Source organism: Sciurus vulgaris, assembly GCF_902686455.1.
Source record: "Sciurus vulgaris genome assembly, chromosome: 7".
Taxonomy (NCBI): domain Eukaryota; kingdom Metazoa; phylum Chordata; class Mammalia; order Rodentia; family Sciuridae; genus Sciurus; species Sciurus vulgaris.
The window spans coordinates 129,139,468-129,157,320 of record NC_136467.1 but is presented as its reverse complement, the minus strand read 5'-3'; the positions used below and the strand labels follow the sequence as shown (position 1 = coordinate 129,157,320).

Genomic DNA, 17,853 nt, shown 5'->3' with positions numbered 1-17,853 from the left:
AATCTGCTGTAAGTGGATACATTCCTGGACACATACATACTACCAAGATTTAATAATTCCATAAATTAGAAAAGGAAAAAATAGTTCTCAGTTCATCTTGTGAGGCAAGCATTACCCAGAGGGCAAAATCAGACAAGAAAGAATAAAACAAAGGTACCAGTCCACATCCCTGATGAATATAGATGCAAAATTTCAACACAAAAGTATCAAACTAAATTTAACAGTACATTAAGAATACTTTCAACACAATCAAATGGATTTATAACAGCAAAGTTGTTTTGTAAACACAATTCAATATATGTGATATATCATGTAAACAGATTGAAGAACAAAAACCATACAATCACTTTAACAAATGAAGAAACATAATTTGATATAATTCAAAATTCTTTAATGATGAAAAACACTATCAAGAAAATAGTCATAGAATAAATAAATGTCATATGTAAAAAAAAGTATCACATTTATAGGAGAAATGTTGAAATATGTCCCTGTAAAATCTGGAATGAGAAAATGTGCCCACTTCTGCGAATTATATCATTCAACACAGTAATGGGAGTCTGACTAAGAAAATTAAGCAAGAAAAAGATATAAAGTTATTTCCTGCTTGCAAATTACATGATGATATAGATACAGAAGAACACCAAAAAGAGTTAGTGTTAATTTAAAAAAAATCAGAAAAACTATAGGACAGCACCAAAAAAAGTTAGCATTATTAAAAAAATTTTTGGAAAAGTTATAAAATTCAAAATCCATATATAAATATTACTAGCATGTATACTCAACAAATCTAAATCAGAATAATAAATAAGGAGACAGAGAAGACATTGAAATTGAATTGGAATAAGTTAAATTATAACTTGTTGCAAATAACATGAAAAAAATATATAGCCATGAAGACTCTACCAAAAAATACCATTAGCAACAATGTACAAATGTAATGAAATTGCAGGATACAAACTCAACATATTAAAATGAGTAACATTGCTGTACACTAACCATTGAAAATCTGAAATAGAAATTATGAAAATAATCACTTTTTCAAGAAGTGAAAAAAAATACTTAGGAACACATTTAACCTAGAAAGTAAACAATCTCTACACTGAAAACTACAAAACACTGAAGAACAAAACAAAAGGAGACATTTTAAAAATGTAATGATACTCTATGCCCATGTTTTGAAATGATTAATGTTAAAATGCCTGCAGTACCTAAAAGCATCTACATATTTAATAGCTAATTAAATACAAATAAAATTCTTCATAGATATTTTAAAAATCTTAAAATTTGCATATGGCAGAGAGCCTGAATAGGCTGGCATTCTTAATTAAACACAACATAGGAAGAGACATCACACTACCTGACTTCAAAATATTTTGAAAAACTGTACTAACCAAGACACTATGGCCTTTTGTTGCAAGCACATACCCATAAACTAGTGAAACATAACTGCAAGAAAGAAATTTCTCAATCTATAATGGAAAGATTTTGCTCAAATACTCCAAGAATACAGAAAGGGCAAAGCACTATCTCTTTGATAAATGACATTGTGAGAATATAATAATTCAAATTCAGAAGAAAGAAATTATATGCTTATCTCTGGCTATATACAAAAGTCAATTCAAAATGGAATAAAGACTTCAATTTAATACCAAAACTATGAAACTACTAGAAGAAAAGAGAAACTACTAAAGAAAACTATAAGAAGAAATATCTCTAATGTTGGACCTGGACAATGAATGTTGGAAAATGACCTAAAAAATATAGGAAACAACAAAAAAAATAGGCAACTTGGACTGCATCAAACTAAGAAAACTTTTACAAAGCAAAGGAAAATGATGAGACAACCTACAGAATGAGAGAAAATCATTAGACACTAGATCTCTCAAAAGGGATAAATATCCTAAAGGATATTTAGGAATTTGAAAAAGGAATTTCAATATCATGATTTCAAGAAAACAACCCATTAAACAGTGATCAAAAGACCCACATAGACATTTTTCAAAAGTAACCATACAAATGACCAACAGATTTAGGATAAAATGTTCAATTATTACATGAATGCACTCATTTTGTAATCATTAGACAAATGCAGTTCAATCCTCTAAAATTCCATCTCACTCAAGTTGGAACAGCTATTATCAAAAAATTAGAAGAACCAGAGTTGATAACAGAGAATGTGAAAAAAAGGATCCTCTGAACACAGTTGGTGGAAACATACATTAGCACAAACACTATGGAAAACAGTATGGAGGTCTTTCAAAAAAGTAAAAATAGGACAACCGTGTGATCAAGAAAACCTATTATACCCAATATATTCAAAGGAAATGAAATCAGTATATTGAAGAGATAGCTGCATTCCTGTATCCTGTTTATTGTGGCACTACATATGAGAGTTAAGATATGGTATCAATGTGAATCCATTCATAAGTGTCAAAAAATGAAATGTGACATCAAAACAAAATGGAATGCTACAACGTAATTCAAAAGAAAAGTCCAATTACATACAATAACATGGATGAACATGCAACAGGTTAAATGAGAAAAGCTACTCACCAAAACACAAACACCTCCTATGTCACTGATATGTGGGATCCAAAACAGCTCACTGCAAATGAGTAGAGAAAAGCATGTTTTTTACCATAAATAGGGATATTTATTTATTTTTAATTTCTAATTTTATTTTATTTTTTTAAACTTATTTTTATTGTAAACAAATGGGATACATGTTATTTCTGTTTGTACATGGAGTAATAGCATACCATTTGCATATTCATACATTTACAAAATAAACAAAATGAGTTCAAATATTATCTTTGGTAAAACAAACAGGTTTGCAATAAGGTCTGCAGTTTCTAATGGAGGACAAAGAGGATGCAGAGGGATGTAGAATGTGACTGTTAATGTGATAAGAATATACAGAAGTTCTAGAAAATAGAAAGGGTGAGAGTGTAATCAAAAGAAATCGGATGTTAGCATGCAAAAAAGGGAGAAAGAGACTCTGAGGGAACAGGTAAACAAAAGGAAAAGAAAGCAAGAAAAGTAAAGAAATAAAAACAAATTTTTTTAAAAAGGAGAAAGAAGAAAATCTACTGTATAAAGCCATATACTACTGAAACCTCCCAGTGTTCAGCAGCCTGATGCATGAGAAGTACCTCACAATGAGCTTCAAGCCTCCAGCAGGCGTCTCAGGATGGGATTTGCCCCACCCAAAGATTGGAGCTATGGCTTCCAGGATTATCCAAGATGGCCACTCTGGCTTGGAAATGTGTTGGCAAATGGGGAGCTGCAGCTCAGGGGTGGACATGGTCAGCTGGAGGTCCTAGAGATGGGATGCAGTTGGTCCGGCACGGGTCCTGGAGGTCTGGTGTATTTGGTATGGTTGTGGGATCCTGGAGGCCGGGTGCAATCAGTCGGTCTGGGGTCCCAGTGATAGGGCGCAGTCAGTTGGTCTGGGGGTCCTGGCGGCAGGGAGCAGTCAGTTGATGTGAGGGCCCCAGAGGCAGGGAGTGATTGGTTGGGCTGAGGGATCCTGGAGACGGGGCTCAGTCAGTCTGGTCAGGGTCCTACGGGGCCTGGCTGTTGTCTCAAAATGGCGGCAGCCACGTGTAATCAAACCTGCAGGTACTGTAACAGTGAAATTCTAGGGAGCAGCAGGCAGCTGGTGCTCCACTGGCGGTTGGCGATCAGTTTGCTGACTGTTGTCGGACGATCAGGAGGTGAACCTTGAGCGTTGGGTGATGGATAGGAGTAAGGCAGGCTATCAGAAATAGGGATGTTTAGAGAAGAGGGAAGCATGATAGATGTTGCGCAAAAGCTGCATCATTAAATCTAACAAATGAGGTGAAAGACCTCTGCAATGAAATTTATAGAACATTAAAAAAAATCAAAAAGCAGTCTGTAAAAATGAAAAAAATAAAATGTAAATTTAAAAAATTTGAAGAAGATTGTAGAAGATGGAAAGACCTCCCATACTCCTGGATAGGCAGAATTAATATTGTCAAACGGGCAAATGGATGAAATTGAAGAATATCATGCTAAGTGAGATAAGCCAATCTCAAAAAACCAAAGGATGAATGATCTCACTGATAAGTGGATGATTACATAATGGGGGGTGGAAGGGAGGCAAGAATGGAGGAAGGAGGTACTGTATAGAGGGAAAAGAGGGGTGGGAGGAGTGGGGAGGAAGGAAAAAATTACAGAATGAATCAAACACCATTACCCTACATCAATATATGATTACACAAATGGTATGCCTTTAATCCATATAAAAACAGAGAAACGAGTTGTACCCCATTTGTTTACAGTAAAAAAAAAATATTGTCAAAATGGCCATACTACCAAAAGCATTATACAAATTTAATGCAATTCCTATTAAAATCTCAATGATGTTTTGCATACAACCAGAAAAAGCAATCATGAAATTCATTTGGAAAAATAAGAGACCCAGAATAGCCAAATCAATCCTTAGAAAGAAAAGTGAAGCAGGAGGCATCACAATACCAGACCTCAAACTATATGTACAGCTATAGTAATAAAAACAGCAAGATATTGGCACCAAAACAGACATGTAGACCAATGGTACAGAGCAGAAGACACACAGACAAACCCACATAAATACAGGTGTCTCATACTTGACAAAGGTGCCAAAAACATTCACTGGAGAAAAGATAGTCTATTCAACAAATGGTGCTGGGAAAAATGGAAAGCCACAGGTAACAAAATGAAATTAAACCTTTATCTCTCATCCTGCATGAAACTCAATGCACTGTGGATCAAAGACTTAGGCACTAGAACAGAGAACCTGTGATGTGTAGAAGAAATAGTATGCCCAAGTCTTCACCATGTGGGTCTAGGACCCGACTTCCTTAACAAGACCCCTAAAGCACAAGAAGTTCAATCAAGAATCAATAAATGTGATGGACTCAACTAAAAAGCTTCTTTTCAGCAAAAGAAACAATCTATAATGTGAAGAGAGAGCCTACAGATTGGGAGAAAATCTTTACCACATGCACCTCAGATAAAGCATTAATCTCTAGGATATATAAAGAACTCAAAAAAATTAACACCAACAACCCAAATAACTCAATCAATAAATGGGCTAAGGAACTGAACAGACACTGAACAAGCACTTTGCAGAAGATATACAATCAATCAACAAATATATAAACAAATATATAAAAAAAAGTTCAACTTCTTTAGCAATTAGAGAAATGCAAATCAAAACTAAGATTTCATCTCATTGCAATCAGAATGGCAAATATCAAGAATACAAGCAACAATAAATGTTGGCGAGGATGTGGGGATAAAGGTACACTTATACATTTATTGTGGGACTGCAAATTGGTGCAACCATTATGGAAAGCAGTATGGAGATTTCTCAGAAAACTTGGAATGGAACCATCATTTGACCCAGTTATCCCACTCCTTAGTTTATAGCCAAAGGAGTTAAAATCAACATATTACAGTGACACAACCACATCAATGTTTATAGCAGCTCAATTCACAGTAGCTGAACTATGCAACCAATCTCGATGCCCTTCAACAGATGAATGGATAAAGAAAACATGGCATATATATATGATGGAATATTACTTAGCTTTAAAGAAGAACAGAATTCTGGCTGGTAAATGGATGGAGTTAGAGAATATCATGCTACATGAAGTAAGTCAAACCCAAAAAACCAATGGCTGAATGTTTTCTCTCATGTGGGAATGCTAATTCACAATAAAGGCGGGGGGAATAGGGAAGATTAGAGTTACTTTATATTAGTTAGAGGGGAGTGAAGGGAGGGGAAGGGGAATGGGGGCAGGAATAAAAGAAGGGTGAAACAGACTGTATTACCTCATGTACATGTACGACTGCATGACCAATATGATCCTGCAATAATGTATAATCAGAAAAATGAGAGATTAAATACACTCTATGTATGATCTATCAAAATGTATACATACATTGTACTGTTATGTACAACTAATTAGAACAAATAAATTTAAAAAATTAAAAAGATTGCACAGCATGCCATTTATAGCTAATGACAATATATCGTATTCTAGAAAATTGTTCAGAGTAGATGTAAAGTGTTCTCATCCCCCAAAATGATAACTGTATGTGATAATGCATTTGTTGATTAGCTATACTTAACCATTTCACAAAATTTTATAGCTCAAAGCATCATGTTTTATAAAATAAATACATACAATTTTATCTGTGAAGGAAGGGATGAATAGGTAATTACGCAAAGGATTAAAATATTTTCTAAAAAGTATTCTCATTGTCAGTTACATGCCTAACTATGTATTCATTTATATTAGTGTTAATACTTATTGTCCCTTAGCAACACTATAATATCAGTATTATTAAAGACCAATTTGGATTTTAAAAAAGTTTTAAAAGAACTTCAGGAAAATGAAATACAGTTCCAACGAAGACGTTATTAATTATTAGCAGAAGAAATGGCTCTGATTGCACAAAGAATAGGTTTCTAACAAAGTGAATTTGGTTTATAAATAATAAATAAATCTGACTTTGTAGCATTTCTTTATCTTTGGAGACATTATAGAAATTCAAGGGAGATCCAAGGTGGTATACTAGAGGGAGGCTGCATTCCTTCTTGCTCCATAACTCAGGTTTCAAGCAGAGGATATGTTTCTCGGTGAGGCAGTGTTTGCTGCTTATCGATCCCCTGCTGTCTACAGCAATCACCTGCAGTCTGCCAGCATATCGACTACTTTTTTGAGTGTAGATTGCTCACTGGCGCCTATCATCCACCATTTGCTTGTTCACCTGCCTCTTGCCTGCCCATTGCCTGCCTTTCACCTACCCATCACCCACCACCCGAAGTCCACCTGCTAATCTTCCGCTGGTAGCCAGCAGACTGACCACAGACCGCCAGTGGGTCACCAACTGCCTGCTATTGCCTGGAAGTCTACTGTCACAGTACCTGCAGGACCCCTGGACCAACTGACCATGCCCCGCCACCAGAACCCCCAGACCGACTGAACATGCTCCACCTCCAGGACCCCTGGCTCACCAAACCCACACCCCAAGCTGCAGTTCCCTATTTGCCAACGCATTTGGAAGCCAGAGTGGCCATCTTGGATTATCCTGGAAGTGGTAGCTCTCATCTTTACGTGGGGCAAATCCCATCCTGAGATGCCGGCTGGAGACTGGAAGCTCATTGTTGTGGGTACCTCTCATGCATGAGGATAATGAAGACTGGAAAGTTTGAATACTATATGACTGTTATAGTATAGATTTTTTTCATTTCACCTTTTTGAAAATTTTTGTTTTTATTTCTTGCTCTATTTTCCTTTTGTTTACCTGTTTCCTCAGACTCTTACTCCCTTTCCACATTCTAACAACTTCTTTTGATTACACTCTCACTCTTTCTATGATCTAGAATTTCTATACTCTTTTTTTATCCAATTAATAGTTACATCCTTCACCCCTCACCATCCTCTTTGTCCTCCATTAAAAACTGCAGAACTTATTGCAAATCTATGTGTTATACTGTAGATAATAATTGAGTTCATTCTGTTTATTATGACAATATTGTTAACATCTTCATAGGGCTTTTGGTTTAGGGCTGCATATTGTCTGTACTGGGCACTGCTAATATTGATCTCCCCCTTAAAGAAAAGGTTTTGGAAATCTATAGGGTCACTATAAGCTTATGGGGGGAAATTGCAATACCCCAGATCTGCACTGATAGAGGGGAAGATGCGTGAACAACATAAAAAAACAAGGGAAGAAAATGATTCAAACAAAGTTAGATTCTATATTAATAGAAGCCAGTGACAGCATGCTACAAGAAATGTCAGAAAAAAAGTTCAAAATATATGTAATTAAAATGATTCATGAAGCAAAGGATGAGAAAAGATAGCAAATGCAGGCAATGAATGATCACTTCAGTAAGCAGTTGAAAGCAACTGCAGGAAGCAAAAGATCATTTCAACAAAGAAATACAGATTCTCAAAAACAAACAGAAATCCTTGAAATGAAGGAAGCAATAAATCAAAGAAAAAACTCAATGGAAAGCATCACTAACAGACTAGATTACTTGGAAGACAGAACCTCAGACGATGAAGAAAAAATATTTAATCTTGAAAATAAAGTTGAACAAACTGAGAAGATGTTAAGAAATCAGGAACAGAATCTCCAAGAACTAAGGGACATCATAAAAAGACCAAATTTAAGAATTACTGGGATTGAGGAAGGCACAGAGATACAAACCAAAGGAATGAACAACCTCTTCAATAAAATAATATCAGAGCACTCATATCCAAAGTTTATAAAGAACTTAAAAATCTTTACACCAAAAATACAAAGAACCCAATCAATAAATGGGCTAAGGAACTTGACACTTCACAGCAGAAGATATACAGGTGATCAAAAATATTTGAAAAAGTTCTCATCATTCCTAGTAATTATGAGAAATGCAAATTAAAACCACCCTAAGATTTCATCTAACTTCAACTAGAATGGCTACTATCAAGAATACAAGCAATAATAAGTGTTGGTGTGGAGGTGGGGAAAAAGGCACACTCATAAATTGCTAGTGGGGTTGCAAATTGGTGCAGCCACTCTGGAAAGCAGTACAGAGAAACCTCAGAAAACTTGGAATGGATCCACCATTTGACCCAGCGATCCCACTCCTTGGTTTATACCCAAAGGACTTAAAATCAGCATACTACAGTAATGCAGCCACATCAATGTTCATAGCAGCTCACATCACAATAGCCAGATTGTGGACCCAACCTGTATGCCCTTCAACAGATGAATGGATAAAGAAAATGTCATATATATACACAATGGGATATTATTCAGCCATAAAGAATAATAAAATTATGGCATTTGCTGGTAAATGGATGGAGTTGGAAATTATCATGCTAAGTGAAATAGGCCAAGCCCAAAAAAACAAAGGCCAAAATTTTTCTCTGATAAATGAATGACAATATATAAAGAGGGGGGGTTGCACTGGGGAAGAAAAAAATGAAGGAACTTTGAATGGTGTAGAGGAAAATGGGGTGCGAGGGGGTGGGGAATGAAAAGATAGTAGAATGAAACAGACAGTATTACCCTATGTATATGTATGATTACATGAATGGTGTAAATCTATATTGTAAAAAAAAAAAGAATGAATATTCTGTTGGGTCTATACTTCTAGTTGGAATTTCTGAGTAGTAGGATTTGTGTATCTTCAACTTTAATGGATTATGCAATATGTTCTAGAATAGTTTACCAGGTTACCTTCCCTCCCAGTGTGTGTGACATTTGCTCCACTTCCTGATATCACTTGTTATTCTCAGCATACTTTACAGTACCCTTTAAAAAAAAAAGAAAGAAATTCAATCATTTAACATGATATCATCTTAAATATTTATGCCTATGATAATTAATTATGTTATATAATATAAAAATTTTTTAAGATGATGTCAAGGAATGGAAAGTCGGATACCAGTAATTTATACAAACTCTCCTAAGTCTTAGAGTTCAAAATTATCCAACCCCAGAACAGTTTTCCACAATGGAATAATGGTGCTATGGAGCACAACTTAAGAACAGACAAATCACCACTGAGAAGTTCAAATTTGAGTCTTTATTAGCTGACCAGCTGACTGTCTCACACAACATGCCAAAAATGGCTATTGGGAGAACAGCCCCGACCATAAGGTTATAGGACATTTTACACCTTAAGTCAATATATCAATCATAAGTGTCTGTTGCTATGATTCAAAATTACAATCTAACATCATGAGATCTGAAATCATAAGAAGGGGGAAGTGGGTCAAAATGACCTTAGGTACAAATTAAAGAATGGTTACTAATATCTAGACAATCACTGTTGACATGGTACATTGATTAGGAAAAATAGGAACAAAAAATAGAACAATTTTACATTACATAAGAATTGCCATTTGTGTTGCCAAACATGCTATGCTAAGCAACTGTTGATGGGTACAGAGGTGGGGTGTTCCCATGGGAGAAGCATTTCCTACATGACATGGAGTCTCAGGGTAAAATGGAGTCTGTTTAGTCATTGCCCATGTAGCTTGGTCTATAACATTTCCATGGAGTCAAATATGTCAACCCGTCACAATGGTCGCTAACAGAAACACCCATGAACTTCGCTTTTAAAGTTGTTTCTATGCAGTGTACTGTCTACATTAGGAGAGTGAAGAGAAAGGAAGGTCCAAAGGAGATTAAGGGGAATTAAAATGCATTGTCAGGAAACTATTTTAAATTTTCTTTTTGAAATTTTGCTTTTTCTTTTATGCCAGTAGTTTGAAAATAGTAGAGTTTACCCCACTGTTGGGACCTCCTCTCCTTCTAATCTTAGTAGATTCATTTTTCTTCTTCTACTCTTCAGTAGATTCATTTAGGTTTTTTTACATTGCAAATTTCTAGAAGAAATTATTTGAACAATGATTTTTGGATATGAACCCAAAATCACAAAAAGCAGAAGCAAATAATGAATAAATGGAATTGCATTAGATGAAGAGATTTCTACACAGAAAATGAAACAATTGACAGAGGGAAGAGATAATATACAAAATGGGAGAAAATATTTGCAACTATGCATATGGTAAAGAGTTAGTATTCAGAAAATATAAGAAAATCAAACAACCTCATAACAAGAAAAATAATACCTCCATTAACAAATTAGCAAAGGATCTGAAGACACATTTCTGAAAACAAGATATACAAATGCAAAGAGGGGTTAAAAAAAAGTATGAATCACTAACAATAAAGAAAATAGAAATTAAAACTCCTATTAGATATCACCTCACACTTGTTATAATGGCTATTCATTAATCCCATTGCAAGGAATACATCCAAAGAAAATGAAATCAGCATGCCAAAACCAAATCTGCACTGCCATGTTTTTTGCATTACTATTTACAAAAACCAACATGGGGAATGAATAAATGGATAAAATAACATGGTAAACATGCACTGTGGAACATAATTCAGCCTTTAAAAAGAAGGAAATTATGTCATTTGCTAAAAACAGAAGGGAACTATAGAACATCATATTAAATGAAATGAGCCAGGCAGACACAACAAATGCTACATGAGATCACTCATATTTGAAATCAAAAAACAATTTATCTCATCAGAAAAAGATAACAAAGTGTCATTTGCTAGAAAATAAGGTGAATTTGAAGAGAAAGTTGTGGACAAGTTAGTCAAAGTATATAAATTTGCAGTTGTATTAGACATGGTCATGAGTTTGTCACACAACATGGTCACTATTGTTAAAAAAATATAGACTTGAAAAATCCTAAGATAGTAGATGCAAAGTGTTCTTACCATAAAAATCATGACTATGTGATATAATGCATGAGGTAAGGTGTATGGTTATTAACTAGAACAATAAATATGTGCTTCATATATGATCATATACATGAAAAAACACATAATTTTACAGTCAATTTTAAAAATATATAGTAAAAACAACTGAAAAATATTAAGAAGACAAATAAGGAAAGTCTCTGTTTGTATTACAAATGGTCCACCGGAAGCTAGCAACATTGTGAAGCCTATTACAAAAAAAAAAAAAAAAAAAAAAGCCCATAGTAACAAAGAGAAGACTTCAAAATGAAAACCTTAAAGGGAGAGTATCTATATATGCATAAGGCCATTTCCAAGAACTGTGACCTTAGGTTGATCTATACAGGAAGACTTCTGAGCTGACTGAGAGGAAGCTATGGGAATAGACACTAAACTAGCTGGGCTCTACACTTCAAATTTTAGGTGGGGACTCCCCTCAGCTGAACCCAATCAGAAGTCAGATTTCAAGGAATTCTTATGATTCACCCTGGAGGAAAGCAACATAGAGTAAAAAGGCTGGGAGACTATTGCTTTGGACTGAGCACCTGTTTGGCCCCAACAGACCAAAGCAGATCAAGCCAAAATACAATCACTCACAATAAATCCCACATAATCATGATGAAACATTAAAAAAAGCAGACTCATCCCCAAACAGACCAGTCTTTCTTGAAGGAAGTGATCCCAGTCTACCCTAGACAACATAATAAAGATGTTTTCTCATCTTCAATTCTGAAGCGACATAGTATTACAAATCAACATTTTCTACTCTTCTATTTTATTGTCCCCAATTTACAAAGCACTATTATCTGCTGTTGCCCAGTGAGAGCTCTCACTATAATTCTTATCATGGAAGCTGCACTGATTCACGTATCAAGAAAAAGACAATTAAACCTATAACTAAATTTGCTGTATATTCTCTTTTGAACAATAATGCATATTAGAATACAACAATAGGTTTGGAGCAGCAAAGAGTAAGGAAGAAAAAATCTAGCAAATGATAATGTGGAAAAATATGTATTTGTATGGTACTCGTAGTTACCTGCTATTTGATATAATTGAATTCATTTTTCAAATTAATATGCTCAGGCATCATGTATGTTTTTTACATTTTATTGTTATCTATATATCATAGTAATGTTATATGGGTACATGAGAGAGAGGAAAAAAAAGAGACAGAAACTTTGTCATTTTTGCTGTAAAGACATTTAATAATTTGAAGTTTCAAAGTATCACTTGAATTCTACTCATTAGGAAGATTACTGTTTATTGACCTAACTCATTTGGGGCTTGTTTTTTGTTATGACTACAAATAATCAAATCTTAAGTAACGTAAGAGTTAATGAAGTAAAATATAGAAAGAATTCTTGTTCAAATGCCCCAGAATCATTTACTCAAATAAGATGTGGTCTTAGAATATACAATTTACTTATTATTAATTGCATCTTATTTAAAAATTAGATTTCATGTGTTTGGATTTGAAAGAGTTTATTTCAGAACATTAACAAAGAGACTTATTCTAGAGCTTAGTTCAAGTAAGCAGTTAATTGCACATTAACAAGCATTTCCATAGGGTTCCCTGTCCCCAGGAACGTTTTCTGGTAATTCATCTGGGATAAGGATACATGAATGACTTGAGTGAAAACAATGCCCAAGAGCCTCAAGAAAAGCATACAAACAGCATGCCCACAAAGCAGTCTGTGTTTTCTACTATTGCTTCCTTAACCTAGAAACTTTGGCTTCTTTCTCTTGGGCATCCTGTATCAACAGAAAAACTAAGGGTTCTGAATCTAGTTCTTAAATATGGATAAATGAATTAGAGTCTCTTGGTCTTTCTCGGAAGGTTTGAAAAATCCAAGTGTAATCTTTCACTATTATTTTATTGAAGGAAATTTATCAAAATAAGGTGAGTAAAACACTTGTTTTATGAACAATTTATTCTGAGAGAAGGCAGGAATGTTTGTAGATCATAGTGCCTGACATACACATGAAGAGCAGAGTGCATTTCACTTCAGGGTTCAGGAAACCTGTCCTAAACTTAGGAAATACCTAAGTCCATGGCTCAAGAAGCACCTGGAGGGCTGGGGAGATAGCTCAGCTGGTAAAGTGCTTGCCTTGCAAGCATAGGGCCCTGGGTTTGATCCCCAGCACCGCAGGGGCGGGGGGAAGCAAACTGGATTTCACTATGTATTAAACTCTCTCTCAGTCCTTCATTTTAAGCAACACTAAAAGCATTTAAATTTCATAAAGAGCATTTCTGGGTGATACTTGAATGATGTACAAAGTCTTTCCTTAATCATGCAACTATACAATATGAATTATATTTTAATATGTGGTCAAAATTTCATGGATTGACTACATCTTTCATTAATGTGTTTTGGCATTAGATGAAAATGATGATTCCTTGTGATGTTTTCCTCTCTATTAAACTAAAAAGTGCTGTATGTATAGATAAAATAACGTGTGATGAAAATGATGTATGAATAAGATACACTAGATTGAAAATGCAAGTGGAAATAGAAGAAAGGCATCAGCACTGATAGAGCCTTGCAATGTATTGACCTGAATTTAAACATTCATGAATAGATAGAATACTGTGTAATGGAAAGGGGATGGAGAGTCACTGCAAGTAGAGGGTCCGAGTTCCAAATCGCAGAAGGAATCCAAAAGATCATGCAATGTGAGAATGACATGGAAAGCATGCTATCAAGGGCAGATTGAAGGTAATGAGACATACCTCAGAGTAAATGAAATTGACTAGTGACACTTTCTCTGTTACCTTTAGGGAAATATTCAGACAAATGAAGGGCCTTTGGTGTAATCATCCTTCACAGCCTAAGCTACACTTAAGGTGAATAATGGGAAGAAAACTCTACATAACATGCATTTAATAAACTTCCTCAAAGGATAATTATAGCTAACTCTAAATTAATGAATTATAGAAGAAATTATGAAGGATCAAATCTAAAATTGTTTGTTAAAATATGAAGGGCAGTTGATGGTAGAAAAGTATAAAAATGTGAATATATGTAAAGATGTCCAAAAACAGACAGATGTCTTAACAGTGCAATTATTTTGTAATGTGGTTACATTACAATATTTTTTGTTCTACACCATTTCACAATCCAATCACTTCTGGTCATGCTTATATCATATTCAATCTATGACAGATTTTATCCTGAATAAGAACTTGGGTCATGATATAATTCTGAATTATCTATGTACAAATAACATCCTGCATAATGTCAAGCTTGAATTAAGTATAGGTAAAACATCTAAGATATGTACTGTCAGCACCCAAGCTTTCTTTGAAATCTTAAAACTGAATCTATCACCGCAATATCTCACTGCCTCATTTAAGGCATTGAATGTCTTTTTATCTTAAGAACATTCCCAGTTAATATCATACCATAACAATGAAGGATTAACAATATCCTGAATATGGACACTAAACTTTCCTTTCTCATAAGGTTTGGGGGTAGATCCTAAATTATTTGATAGGTAAAAATCTCATTCTAATGATACATGAACCAAACAGGATTAGATGGAATTTTTATTTTATTATTGCATACTTATGGACAAGGACAGTATCTAGTCAAAGTACAACATTCATATCATAGCTCTGTAATTTTGTGATACTTTAAAGGGTGAATTTGAGGATTTAATAAAACAATGTGAAAATTATGCCTTGTAGCCCTAAAAATATTATCTGATATCCTTAGAACAAAGAGAGGGGCAAAAGTACCTGAAGATTTTGTCACTGAGTTGTGTCTTAACTCCCCAATTAAGCACTTCCCATCTTATAAAAGATTGTGGATTTCATGGAACAGAACTCGCCACTAAGGAGAAGAAAAATGTAAATTAATATATTCATTACCTCATTTAGCTTTCTCAACATACTGCCTTAATCAGCTAATAAGTTTTATTACCTGTGTGATTTTTGGCTAAGAATTAAATATATGTATACCCTAAATAATGGGAAATAACTGGTAAATCTGAGTAAGTCTCTAAGCTGAAATTGAAATATTGACATTCCCCTGACAGCTATTATGTGCAATTCAAAGATAAAATTATATCAGTTGATCACTGGCCATTGTCCAAACTCTTATACTACAACACTTTATAATGGAAAATCCCCATATATATATATGTATATATATATGTGTATATATATATATGTATATATATATGTGTATATATATATATATAAACTATCATTTAATTCAAAATAATGAATGCCCAAATGTTGAGAAAATTAGCCATGTTAAAAAAAAAAGGGGAGGGGTTACATGAAAATAGAGATGCTTAAACAATGGAAAACCTATATCTTAGCTTCACTGTCTCAATATTATGAAAGCTAGTGACAAAAATATTTGAATTCTTTCTCAGTTCTGAAACATGAAATAGTTGCTTCAGTTCAAATTCTTCTTACTATCTACAGAACTATTATGATTTTTAGACAACCTAGTTAGGCTGAAGAAGAATACATTGATGATCCCCATACTCTAATTTTCTCCTCCTTCTTCTCTAATGACTCAGATTTTACTCTTTGTAACACTTCTGTGATGGCTGGTAGTGGTGTGTCTGAAAATAAACCATATGATTCCAGCACCCCATGCCACACTTGAAGAGGTGAAGATATCCATCTCATGTAAACAAATGCCTCTGCTGATTTTAATGATAGCATAGGCTTGAAAAACTTTGTTTTATAGGTTACAAACACAATCACTTCCACTTTTCATTTATTCCCCATCAAAACATAAGGCAAAAGCTATCACCAGACTAACAAGAAGAAATTCAGTATCACAGTGATTACATACATGCTGAAGGTAAATGCTATTAATTTCTGCTACTGTGAGAGGAACTTTGATCATTTGCTTGCAGACCACAAATTTTTGCCTAACAAACTTTTGTATCCCATCTTCACTATGAGGATTGTCAATAATTATGCTTTTACATTTTTTATAAATTTACTTTTTTTTTTTTTTTGCCACTTCCTTACTATAGGGAATACAAATGAAGAGAATGGCACTCATTAATGAAAGCCACCCAGAAGAATTCATCCTATTAGGCTTTGCTGACCACCCTTGGCTAGAACTTCCTCTATTTGTTATTCTTCTTATAACATACCCCTTGGCTTTGATAGGAAACATCACCATCATTCTGGTGTCCATGTCAGACCCCCATCTTCACAGACCCATGTATTTCTTCCTCACCAACCTCTCCTTTCTGGACATATGCTACACCACAAGCTTTGTACCACAGATGCTGTTTAACCTGGGAACTTCCAAGAAGACAATCAGCTATATGGGGTGTGTAGTTCAGTTGTTTGTTTTCAGCACAATGGGATGCACAGAATGTCTTCTCCTGGCTCTCATGTCTTTTGACCGATTTGTGGCCATCTGCAGACCTCTGCACTACACCCTCATCATGAATCAGCGCATGTGTATCCTATTAGTGACTATTATGTGGATGAGCGGAATTACTTACGCAATTGTTGAAGATACTCTTACATTGCAGTTGCCACTCTGTGGCATCAATAAACTGGATCAATTCTTTTGTGAGATTCCAGTTCTGATAAAGACTGCCTGTGGGGAGAAGGAGGTTAATGAGCTTATACTCTCTGTGGTGTGCATTTTTGTAGTAGCTATTCCTGTGTGCTTAATTCTTGCCTCTTATGCTGGTATTGGGCATGCCATACTTAAGATCAAATCTTCTGAAGGAAGAAAAAAGGCCTTTGGGACATGTTCCTCTCATCTTCTTGTAGTTTTCTTATTTTATGGCCCAGTCATTAGCATGTACCTTCAGCCCCCCTCTTCTATCTCAAGGGACAAACCAAAGTTCATGGCCCTCTTCTATGGAGTGGTGACTCCTACACTCAACCCCTTCATCTACACCCTGAGGAACAAGGATGTGAAGGGGGCACTAGGCAAGCTGGTGAGGAGCATTCTCAGTTACAAGTGATAGTTGGTACATATGGCACAAACTTTTTAAAAAATTATACATGATTCATAGGAATATCTTTAATAACTCATTCTCATCTCATAATCCAATCAGACCACATGTTCTTGCCAAACATGCTCATAATTCCTTTAAACAGTCTTTATACTTATTTTAAACAAGAATGATAATCGGCTAATATGCACCTCTATGGGCACTCTAGTTGTGAAAATATATTTAAAAATTGTACTGTTTGTTTCACATGATGCAGTAATGACTTTGTTCAGTAGATTTGTCTCTGATACATGGATGCTGATCCATAATGGTGGGGGGAAGGAAGAATGAAGAATTGTGTAGGAGAGGTGAGGGGAGGGAAGAGGGTATGGAGATAGGAAGGATGGCGGAATGAGAAGATATTATTACTCTTTACACATGTATGATTGCACTACTGATGTGACTCTGCATCAAGTACAGCCAGAGGAATGAGAAGTTGTGCTCCACTAGTATACAATGTACAAAATCATTCTACTGTCACGTATAACTAATTAGAACAAATTTTTAAAAATTTTAAAAAGTCAT

At 34.8% G+C, this 17,853-nt stretch overlaps 1 protein-coding gene across 1 annotated transcript in view; it reads left to right on the top strand.

Moving 5' to 3' along the window:
* Positions 1-17,298, top strand: part of LOC306666696 (olfactory receptor 2B11-like) — a gene marked incomplete at both ends in the record, with an annotated part of 65,336 nt that extends 48,038 nt beyond the window's left edge. The window contains one exon of the mRNA XM_079148918.1: positions 16,530-17,298. Coding sequence (XP_079005044.1) covers positions 16,530-17,298 — 769 coding nt within the window. The remainder of the gene's footprint in view (positions 1-16,529) is intronic.
* Between the last annotated feature and the right edge of the window lie 555 nt (positions 17,299-17,853).